The 12,051-nt window shown below is 41.7% G+C and overlaps 1 protein-coding gene across 1 annotated transcript; it reads left to right on the top strand.

Annotated features, from left to right (window-relative positions):
• The first annotated feature begins 385 nt into the window (after positions 1-385).
• asb12a (ankyrin repeat and SOCS box-containing 12a) lies at positions 386-2,546 on the top strand. The gene is made up of 2 exons (XM_068047937.1): positions 386-1,202; positions 2,413-2,546. Exons 1-2 carry the CDS (start codon positions 386-388, stop codon positions 2,544-2,546), a joined length of 951 nt encoding a protein of 316 aa, XP_067904038.1.
• The last annotated feature ends 9,505 nt before the right edge of the window (positions 2,547-12,051 follow it).

Raw genomic sequence — 12,051 nt, 5'->3', positions numbered from 1 at the left:
TCACCTCCCTGCCTTCACTCAGTTACAGGCACACACACGCATTGTCACCTATCTATTTTTACCCGCACTGGTGAGGCTGACCAAGTAAGGAAGGATGTGAGGGCTAAATTTAGCCTGCCCTGTGGATCTCTGTTCAGACACATTTTCTGTGGTATTTGGGTAGGTTACTGCACTGAGCAAGCTGTATGGATCTATTTACAAAAGTAGATTTGGGAAGACTTTCCTGTGCACTACCTGTGGAAAAGCAATTGAATATTTTGGTGTCTAACTTCATTATTGCACTCTTACATCATCGACTATGTTAGCAGTCAGCAAACTTTAAGGAGTGACCAGAATGAATTATGTCTGGATGTGTCTGAAACTGAGTGGATGATCTCTCATTGACATGGTACTGGAGATTATGTGGCCTGTGAAAATGAGCCTGGTGGACATTACCAAGATATTTTCCATGTTCCAGCCAAAAGATGAAGATGACAACGGAGAAAGAAGTCAGCTGAACCAAGCAGTCTCTAAAGATGATGACAAGCTGTTAGCTGAACTTCTATCCCAGGACAGGTACACTAGATTTATTAATAGTCGGAGTGGCTGGGGTGTTCCAGGAACCCCTCTGCGTTTAGCAGCTACTAGGGGTCACCTGAAATGTCTGGAGCTCCTCCTAGCCCATGGTGCTGAGGTGGACAGTTTGGACGTGAAGGCTCAAACCCCTTTGTTCACCGCTGTGAGTGGCAGACATTTAGATTGTGTCCAAGCCTTACTTAGGGCAGGAGCTGATCCCAATGGTAGTATATATAACAACAGCTCACCTATTTTGATTGCTGCCAGAGAAGGGGAGGTGGAGATTTTAAAGGAACTGTTGGAACATGGGGCAGAAGTCAATGTCCGCTCCAAGATGCCAGATTGGGCCTCCAATCCCTGTGCTTGCAGTGGCCCTCTCTATCTTTCTTTGGTGTATGGACACTTTGACTGCTTTCGTCTTCTTCTCTTGTATGGAGCCAACCCAGATTTTAACTGCACTGAGGAGAGACTACTGACAAGAATTAAAAGGCCAAAGACTGCTCTGGAGATGTGTTTCAGATATGGTTGTGGGACTGAATATGTTCAATTGCTCATAGACTTTGGAGCAAACCTTTATTTACCAGATCTCTCTGCAAATAAAAACATAAAGCAAAATGAAGTGTTTAAACTTCTAACCAGAGCCAGAGGTAAGCAACAGATTTAATTGTAATTTCTACATTAAAAGGTAATAATTTTTAGCAGCAGATTTGGTGCATTAATTGAACAGTAATCGCCAAATAATTGCTATGTTTTCTCAAGAAACTGCAAGTTAGTAAAAAGAGAGGAACCAGGCTTTAAACTTTTCAAAAAAATGTCAAAATAAAATCAGGATGGATCACTCTCATTACCTGCTAACTAGACTTCAATTATTGTGGTGGTAACTTAATTATTCAAAATCAAAACTGTCATTCAAACTTTGCATATTATTGTATATATAGCACTGTATTTACTACCCTATCAAAATGACCTCAGAATTCCATTTTTATTCATTCATTAATTTGTTTGTGGTAAAATGCAGAAATTGACTTCTGGAAAAGAAAATTGTTATGTTGGACGATCTGTTTTTATCTAACTGAGAGGGTATGGTAGTGTAATCCAGGGAACACTAGTTCAAATCCCACCATGGCAACTTAAGTATTTAAATTTAATTTAAAAAGAAAATCTGGAAATAAAAAGATAGCAAGTTTCTCTAGATTGGTGGCCTTTGCGAAGATACCAGTTTATCATAAGGCTAGAAAAAGCATCAGAAAATTCTCTTTCACTAAGTTAGGTGGCATAGTAAGTAGTGTAGATAGGAGCAGAAAGTTGCAAAGGGACATTGATAGTTTAAATTAATGGGTAATACTGTGGCAGATGGAGTTCAAAGTGGGGAAATGTAATGTTGTTCACTTTGAACCCAAGAAAGATAGATCAAAGTATTTTCTAAATGGCTAGAAACTGTGCAGGAGCAGAGAGATTTAGGAGTCCGTGTACAGAAATCACTAAAAGATGGTAGACAGGTACAAAAAATAACTTAAAAGACTAATAAAATGTTAGCTTTTACCTCAAGAGAGCTGGAATACAATAGGGTGGAAGTTAAGCTATAGTTTTGTAAAGCTCTGGTTGAAACTGGAGTACTACCACACTACTGGACTGTGGATTCCCACCCTCAGTTTAGGCAAAGGGCCAATGCTAATAGCCTGAACCTGGAAAAGCAAGTTCAGGTCATATCAGACCTCTGCCCAGGTGCAGGAGAGGAGAGGAATATGGAGAGGCCTTTATGTTCAACAACTAGGTTTGAATTGTGAAACAAAATCATCAAAATTGCTACTGATATTGTTGAGCTAAGACACTGACTTGAAGTACTTTTGATTCCAGCTCAACCAAGGTGCTTGATGTCACTGTCTAGGATAACCATCCGCAAGTACTTCAAACAAGGAAGTGGACTACATTCTATAGACCAGCTGGATATACCACCAATCCTAAAAAACTACGTGAAACACCAGATATGAGTTGACTGTTCAGTTTTTACAGGTTTATATGATTTGTATTCTGTAGGGATGAGATCAATTTGGCCAAAAGCACATCTTTATCATGTGTGATCTTGCGATTTTAAAATGGTCAGCTCTCATCTGCAACAGAGTTGGACACTGGTAGAGCATTTTACTTCAACGGTTAGGAAAACAACTGGATTATTATAGTTGTGATTGTTTTGTGTGTTGTATTACCAAGGAAATTTTCAAACTTTGCGCACTCAGGAATGCATATGAGAAATTCAGGTTTTTCTCACCCCATACCAGTAGAATTTCTTAATTTAACTTGAAGATAATATACTAAGTTATTATATAAATAATTTCATAAGTTAATTGAAAGGAAGGCTTTGTTAAACATGGTACATTTACTATATAGTAAACCACAAAACATTCAGATAACTATATTAGAAAGAACACATGCTGCGAAGTGATGTGCTATTTATTAAATACATAAGACATGTAGTATATTTAATTATTCAAATGTTTCATTAATTAATCATTTGATCAGATCTACAATTGAAAAGCAGGCTCAAACTCAGTGCTGTCATTTTTTTCCTTCAGTGTTATTATTTGCTTAAGTGCAGGAGTGTGGGTACTGATGAGGATAGAATTGTGATGGCCTCCACAGTTGAGGTGCCTGCTGACCTTTCCCGATCTTAACTCACTCAAAATCCATTCACTTATGCAGAGTTAACATCAGGCCCTTAGTGTTTAAGCTTACACATGAAGAGTGTTTACCTAAGTTAGGACCAGAGTGCCACTGGTGCCTGATGAACCAGGAGGGAAGAAACTTGGATAAAAGGGGGGAGAAAACAAAACGAGGCTTCCATTGAAACAAGTAGAGTGTCTCTTTTACCTTAAGATATTTATAGTTTGCGGATTATGAAAAATAGCAAGTATGAAAAACACAAATTGTTTTGAAATTTAAGTTATCACCTTTTTTGAATTATTATGGTTCTCCCAATGTACTCTATGAAGTATAGGATAAAATACAGAGGTACAGACTGTATCTTATGCAAATAAATGGACATGGACTATGACAAGTGATTTGTTGTAGATGATTTATTATCACACATCTGGCATGAAACTGCATCTGGGATTTTTTTAAATACAAGATCACAGAACTCTACATGAACAGAAAATTGAGCTATCGGCACAAGTAACTGTAAACATTTTCAGGATTCCCTACAACACCTTACACTATGTCAAATAAATCTCCTTCACAACTATCAATCTGAGGAACAAAGTTGTGCAAATAAACAGTTTATACAAAGAACTGTCTTAAACAAGTTTCATTTAACTGAGAAAGAATGGAGGGCAAGTTAGTAGTTCAGAGTTCCAAATGATTCAATGCTTTGCAACTGAAGGAGGAGGAAAAGCTCGTGTGGGTATTAGCTGATGTTAATGTCTGCTTAATTGGATACTTTACACCTTCATATAAGCTGACTCCAATCTTTCTTTACTGAATGGAGCTGATTCAAGCTGTTAAACAATGCTCTTGGATAGATTCTGGTTGTGTCTGGAGATCTAACATGGCAGCTCTCCAGAGGAGAGAAAAAAGAGTCACTAAATTGAAGGTATATTCTATTCTTTTATCTCTGGTTCTTTCAGCTGGAGAACAATTCAGTCTTATTCCAAATACACATCTTGTTCACAAGAATCTTTGCTGATTCACTCATTGCTCTCCATTTTATACAAGAAATATTATTAAATAAATACACAAAACAGTGGTTCAGCCTCAACTGGATCATTGTGTTCAATTCTGGAAACCACACTTTAGGAAGGGTGTGAAGACATTGGAGAAGATGCAGAAAAGATTTATGAGAATAGTTCAGGGGTGAGAGACTTCAGATACAAGAATAGATTGGCAAAGCTGGGGCTATTCTTTTTAGAGAAGGTTGAGAGGATCTATCAAAATCATGAGAGGTCTTGACAGAGTAGATAAGGAGAAAATGTTCCTGTTGGTGGAAGGATTGAGAACCAAAGGACATCGGATTAAGGTGAGTGGCAAAAGAACCAGAGGCGACATGAGAAAAAACTTATTAGGAGTGAGTATATTCAGGCTAAACTAAATTGGCACTGGATGGGCACCAGTAGAAGTAGAAAAGAGGAAAAAGGTGCATAAAGGAGTGAGAGTATCGGATAGCAGTAGAGAAGGAAGTAGGACCATATTAAATAGAAGCACACTAAGAAGGACTATGAGGAATACAAAGACTGGTTTACAATGTAAATATGTAAGCACACAAAGCTGTGTGGGGATATCATTTAGTGGCAATAACAGAAATGTGGCTTAAAATGGTGAGGATTGGACACATAATATTCAAGGATACAAAGTGTTCAGAAAAGACAGGAAAGGAAAAAAGGGAGGTGGGTTGGCAGTACTGATTAGAGAAAACATTATAGTGTTAGAAAGGGAAGATGTCCTTGAGGAGACAAAAACAAAATCCATTTGGTTAGAGTTGAGAAGCAAAAAGGGTATAATCACGCTATATGGGGTATTCTATAGGCCTCCAAATAGTGAGAGAGAGAGATAGAAGAGCAAATCTGTAGGAAAATCCCAGAGATGTGCAAAAACAATAAAGTGGTGATATTGGTGAACTTTAATGACCCAAATATCAATTTGCATAATGTTAGAGTAAAGGGGAAGGAGGAGGGGAATTTCTGAAATGTGTTCAGGAGAACTTCTTTGACCAGTTTCTTCTTGGTCCAACCAGGAAGGAGGCATTGCTGGAACTAGTACTGCGGAATGAGGTGGGCCAAATGGATCAAGTGTCTGTGGGGGAACACTTGGGCAAGAGTGATAATTGTATCATAAGGTTTTGATTAGTAACGGAGAAGAGCAAGGAACAATCTAAAGCAGAATTTCTAAATTGAATTTTGGCTAATGGGATGAGAGAGGATCTAGCCAGAGTAAAATGGAACCAAAGATTGACAGGAGAAACAGTAGCTGAACAATGGATGATCTTTAAGGAGGAGATGTTTCAGGTACAGGCTAGGTACATTCCAACAAGGATGAAAGGTAAGGGAACCAAAGCAAGGGGTCCTTGGATGTTGAGGGAGATAGAGAATATGATAACACCAAAAGAAGAGGGTGAATGATGCATGTCAGGTGAATTCTTCAAGTGAAAACCAGGCCAAATACATTAAGTTGAGAGGGGAAGTGAACAGGAAAATCAGACTGGCAAAGAGAGAATATGAGATTAGAATGGCAGTTAACAGACAAGGGAACCCAAAAATCTTCCACCGACATGTAAATAGTAAGGGGTAGAAAGAGGTAGGGTGAGGTCTATTAGGGACAAAGAGGGCGATATATACTTCAAGGCACAGGGCAAGGCTAGAATACTTAATGTGTGCTTTGTATCGGTGTTTACTAAGGAAGAGGATGCTGACAAAATATCGGTAGAAGTGGACATGGTGGGGTACCGGATGGGGTGAAAATTGATAGAGGGATGCACTGGAAAGGCTGGCTGTGCTTAGAGTGGATAAGTCGCCTGGTCAGGATGGCTTCCATCCAAGGTTGCTAAAGGAAGTGGGAGTGGAGATAGCAGAAGGGCCTGCCATAATCTTCCAATCTTCCTTACATATAGGGATGTGCCAGAGGATTGGAGAGTGGCAAATGTGACACCCTTTTTCAAGAAAGGGTGTAAGGACATTCCTAGTAACCATAGACTGGTCAGTTAACATCAGTGGTGGGTAAGGTTTTAGGAACAATAATCAGGGGGAAAAAATCAACAAGCACCTAGAGAGGTTTGAATTAATTAAGGATAGCCAGGACTGATTTGTAAAAGGCAAATCATTCTTGACTAATCTAATTGAATTTTTTGATGAAGAGAAGATTGATGAAGGGAAAACAATGGATGTTGTCTATATGGATTTTAAGAAAATGTTTGATAAAGTACCATATAAAAGGCTGGTTAACAAAATTGAGGCTCATGGAACAGGAAGGTCAGTGTCAGCTTGGATTAAAAAATTAGCTTAAGAACAGAAAGAGGTAAATGGTTGTTATTCAGACTGAAGGATGGGAGACAATGGTGTTCCCCAAGGGCCAGTGCTAGGACCAATAGATAGATGGATAGATAGATAGATAGATATAATAACTTGGGTATTGGAATACAATTTCAAAATTTGCCAATGGTACCAAACTTGGAGGTGTGGCAGACAGTGAGGATAATACCAATCAACTGGAATAGGACATAGACAGGCTAGCAGAATGTGCAAAAAAGTGGCAGATGGAATTTAATGCAGAGAAGTGTGAGGTGGTGCATTTTAGCAGAAGGGATAGGGAGCGGCAATATAGACTAACTGGCACAGTTATAAAGAGTGTAACTGGACAGAGGGACCTGGGGGTTCATGTGCATAGATCTTTGAAGGTGGCAGGACATATTGAGAGTAGTTAGCAAAGCATATGGGATCTTGGGCTTCATGAATAGAGGCATTGAGTACAAAAGCAGGGAAGGTATGCTGAATCTTTATAAAGCTTTGGTTAGGCCACAACAGAGTATTAGATCCAGTTCTGGTCACCACACTTTAGGAAGGATGTAAGGGTCCTTGAGAGGGTGCAGAGGAGATTTACCAGAATGTTTCCAGGGATGAGGGGTTTTAGCTACAAGCTTAGGTTGGAGAAATTGGGTTTGTTCTGCTTGGAGAAAAGGAGATTGAGGGGACGTTTGATAGAGGTGTACAAGATTATGACTGGTTTAGATAAGCTAGACAAAGAAAAGCTGTTCCCATTAGCTGATGGTACAAGGACTAGGGGACATAGAGTTAAGGTTTTGGGCAAGAGATGCAGGGGAATGTGAGGAAGATCGTTTTTATGCAGTGAATGGTAATGACCTGGAACACACTGCCTATGAGAGTGGTGGAAGCGTAGATGATGAATGATTTCAAAAGGAAATTGGATGGTTACTTGAGGGAAATAAACTTGCAGGGCCACAGGGATAGAGTAGGGGAAATGGGACTGATTGGATTGCTCTACAGAGAGCCAGCATGGACTCTATGGGCTGAATGGCCTCCTTCTGTGCTGTTATGATTCTATGACTTTGAGTGGTTAGGATCTGGAATGCACCACCTGAGAGTGTGTTGGAGGCAGATTTCATCAACGGTTTCAAAGGGGCATTAGATTATCTAAAGAGAAAAATTTTGCAGGGCTACAGGGAAAAGGTGGGGGAGTGGGACTAGCTGAGTAGCTCTTACAGAAAGCCGGCATGGACATGATGGGCCGAATAGCCTCCTTCCATGTTGTAACCATTCATTCTATGATTCTGTATTATATTAATAGTCTTGTGTATAGTGTGCACTTCTTTAAAGTTTCACACCTACTTGCTGCAACAAGTTCTTTTCATGCTATTTATGTCATGTCTGCCTGACAAAAATATACCTATTTATTATAATTACCATCTGCTAAGTCTTCCCGGGTCTGTCGCCAAGCTAAATGGTGCAGTGGTGCTGTTTGCTACTGCAGTAATTGTCTGAGGATTGGGAAAATCAAGCCTTTAGCTTGGCTTAGCCCCTGGTCATTTCCTCTTCCCTGCTGTTGTCTGTCTCTGCTCCCACCCCATCAAGTGCTGATGCCTTTCCACTCTCACTTAACTATTCCTGACCACAAGTAATGCTTATTCTCCTCTCTTAATCCATTTTCTGCAGCTCAATCAACCCATCCACAGGGGGTCCAAACGGATCTGGGAATGTCATTAGCTTGTGGGCACCTGGTAACCACAAAAGGGCTTGGAGAAGTCTGGCAACATTCCCCACAGTTCCACCACCACCACCTCCACTGCTTCCCTTAATCCTCCTCCCACTCCGCCTCACCCATTGATGCTAGATACCCATAATACTTCCACACACCACGAACCTTTTGCAAAACTCTCCTGATTACTTGTAATCTTCTAACTGCTGTAAGAACTCAGAACCCATTCTTCTGTACATATGTCTTGGATGGCAATAATACTAAAACTCAACACCTGAGATTGACGTGGACCTGGTGCACAGCCCAACTCCTTCCTGCCCCCTTTAGCTAATTACACATATTGCTCCTCACTCGTGCTGTGATTTTCACCTGGTTGTCCATGTTCTAATTCCCAAGATCTCATTCTTCACCTGGTGCTTGCTGCAGGTGACATTTTGCAGTGTGAAGTGGAGCCCTCGCAGCCTCAGCACCAACAAGCTGCTGGTTGCCCGGCACCCCTGTGGAATTAGAATGGGAAGAGGCATTTGTTACCTTCAGCAAGACATGCCTTGTAACACATTGCATTAGACAAACATGCCATGCATTGAAGTTGTGACACTAGCTAACTTCATAAATGCTTAGCGCATGAGAAATTAATAGGTGGGATAAATGGCAGTAATAAAGGTACAATAGTGTTAGTTTTTCCCACTTGTAGCAATCTCACCTCTGAGTCAGAAGTTTGTGGGTTTAAGCAAATGATCTAGGCCAGGGGTGGGCAATTATTTTGGCTGGAGGGCCACTTAACACGTTTTGGAGAGCTGTTGACAGTTGCACACATAAAATGAATTGTGTTATCAACAGCTATCATTAAAATCTGTTATGGCAATTTTTTATTTGTTCATGGATGTGGGTGTTGTTGGCAAGGTCAGCATTTATATCCCATCCCTAATTGCCCGTGCGAAGGTGGTGGTTTAGTTACCTTCTTGAACTGCTGCAGTCTGTGTTGTAGGTACTCCCACAGTGATGATAGGGAGGGAGTTCCAGGATTTTGACCCAGCGATGGTGAAGATATTACAGTATATTTCCAAGTAAGGATGGTGCGTGACTTGGAGGGGATCTTGAAGGTGCTGGTGTTCGCAGACGCCTCCTGCCTTTGTTCTTCTAGGTGGTAGAGGTCACGGGTTTGGAAGGTGCTGTCAAAGGAGCCTTGGCGTGTTGCTGCAGTGCATCTTGTAGATGGTACACACTGCTGCCACCGTGCGCCTATGGTGGAGGGAGTGAATGTATAAGTTGATGGATGGGGTGCTGATCAAGCAGGTTGCTTTGTCCTAGATGGTGTCGAGCTCCTTGAGTGTATTGGAGCTGCACTCATCCAGGCAAGTGGAGAGTATTCCAATACACTCCTGTCTTGTGCATTGTAGATGGTGGGCACAGTCTTGTGCCTTGTAGATGGTGGACAGGCTTTGGGGAGTCAGGAGGTGAGTTACTCACTGCAGAATACCCGGCTTCTGACCTGCTCTTGCAGCCAAAGTATTTATGAGGCTGGACCAGTAAAAATTCTGGTCAACGGTGATCCCAGGATGTTGATGGTGGGGGATTCAGGAATGGTATTGCAATTGAATTACAAGGAGAGATAGTTAGATTCTATCTTAAAAGTTGTTTGAAGGTTTTCATGGTGACAGTGGTAACGTTTAGTAAGATGCTTTTTTATGGTTTTACTCATGTGAATTTGGACTGAAAAGAGCAGTTGTTTCCTTGAGAAAAGGAGTTCTTAGAAGAACTGGCAGGCCTCAACCTTTTGGACAGGGTGTGTTTAGTTTAGAGATACAGCACTGAAACAGGCCCTTCGGCCCACCGAGTCTGTGCCGACCATCAACCACCCATTTATACTAATCCTACACGAATCCCATATTCCAATAACATCCCCACCGGTCCCTATATATTTCCCTACCTCCTACCTATACTAGGGGCAATTTATAATGGCCAATTAACCTATCAACCTGCAAGTCTTTGGCATGTGGGAGGAAACCGGAGCACCCGGAGGAAACCCACGCAGACACAGGGAGAACTTGCAAACTCCGCACAGGCAGTAGCCAGAATCGAACCCGGGTCCCTGGAGCTGTGAGGCTGCAGTGCTAACCACTGCGCCACTGTGCTCTTCCCATTGTCTGGAGAAATGACGCTGGGGACCTTAGGAAGAGGCCAAGATGGATCATCCACTTGGCATTTTGAGCTGATGATGGTTTCAAATGCCTTGTCTTTTGCACTCAGGTTCTGCCATCATTGAGGATCAGGATGTTTGTGGAGCCTCCTCCTCACATTTGTTGTTTAGTTGTCCTCAACCATTCATGACTGCTTGTGGGATTGCTTAGCTCTGTCTATAACATGTTGCTTCCACTGTTTAGCATGCATGTAGTCCTATGTTGTAGCTTCAACAAACTAGTACATCTCCTGGCATATTCTCCTCCACTCCTCATTGAACCAAGGGTTGTCCCTGGCTTGATGACAATGGTAGTGTGAGGGATATGCTAGGCTATGAGGTTACAGATTGTGGTGGATTATGGTTCTGCTTACAGCACCTCATGGATGCCCAGCTTTGAGCTGCTCAATCTGTTCTGAATCAATCCCATTTAGCACGGTGGTAGTGCTGCTCAACATGATGGAGGGTATCCTCATTGTGACATCGTCTCCACAGGAACTGCGCGGTGGTCGCTTCTACCAATACTATCATGGACAGATGCATCTGCAACAGGTAGATTGGTGAGAACGAGGTCAAGTAGGCTTTTCCCTTCTGTGGTTCTCTCAGCACCTGATACAGGTCCAGAATGGCAGCTATGTCCTTCAGGACTCAACCAGGAGTGGTGCTACCGAGCCACTCTTGGTGATGGACATTGATGTCCCCCACCCAGAGTACATTCTCTGCCCTTGGTCTCAATGTTTCTACTAAGTGGTTTTCAACATGGAGGAGTACTGTTGTCGGAGGCAAACGTCCAATTGAAACATGGGCTTTTTTACTTGAAAAACTGGTTTAAGTGTATGATAGGGAGGGAGGACAGTAGGTGGTAATCAGCAGGATGTTTCCTTGCCTATGTTTGACCTGATGGCATAAGACTTCATGGGGTCCAGAGTCAATGATGAGGACTCCCAGGCCCACTCCCTCCTGATTGTATTCCACTGTGCCTCCACCTCTTGGTGGGGTGATGTTGGAGGAGTCTGAGACATTGGCTGAAAGGTCGGATTCTGTGAGCATGACTATGCCAGACAGTTGCTTGATTAGTCTGTGGAATAGGTCTCCCCATTTTGACAGTCCCCAGAAGAGGATGTTGCCGATGCCAGTGATCTGTCCAGTTTTATACTTATTTGATACACACCTGGTGGCTTGCTAGGCCATTTCAGAGTCAACCACGTTGCTGTGGGTCTGGATTCACTTGTAGGCCAGACTGGGTAAGGACATTAGTGAACAAGATCACTTTTTACAACAATCTGGTAGTTTCATGGTCACCATTACAAATACCAACTTTTAATTCCAGATTTATTTGATTAATTGATTTTAAATTCCCCCAACTGCCGTGGTGAGAATTGAACTCATGAATCCCAAAGGTTAGCTCAGGCCTCTAGATTTGTATTCCAGTAACATAACCAATATACCACTGTTCCCAATGTAACGAACCCTTCACGTTGTTTCCACACTTAATAAAAATAACAGAATGTATTCACATGTTACAGAACGCGATACAGGTTTACACAAAACTGATCTTTGCTATTGATATCACTATGCTATCATTAAAACTGCAGAACTGGTTACTCGACAACTGCATA

This window comes from Heterodontus francisci, chromosome 15, assembly GCF_036365525.1.
Source record: "Heterodontus francisci isolate sHetFra1 chromosome 15, sHetFra1.hap1, whole genome shotgun sequence".
NCBI classification, from domain to species: Eukaryota; Metazoa; Chordata; class Chondrichthyes; order Heterodontiformes; family Heterodontidae; genus Heterodontus; species Heterodontus francisci.
Note: the sequence above shows the minus strand (reverse complement) of the source record. Positions and strands in the feature narration are given on the sequence as shown.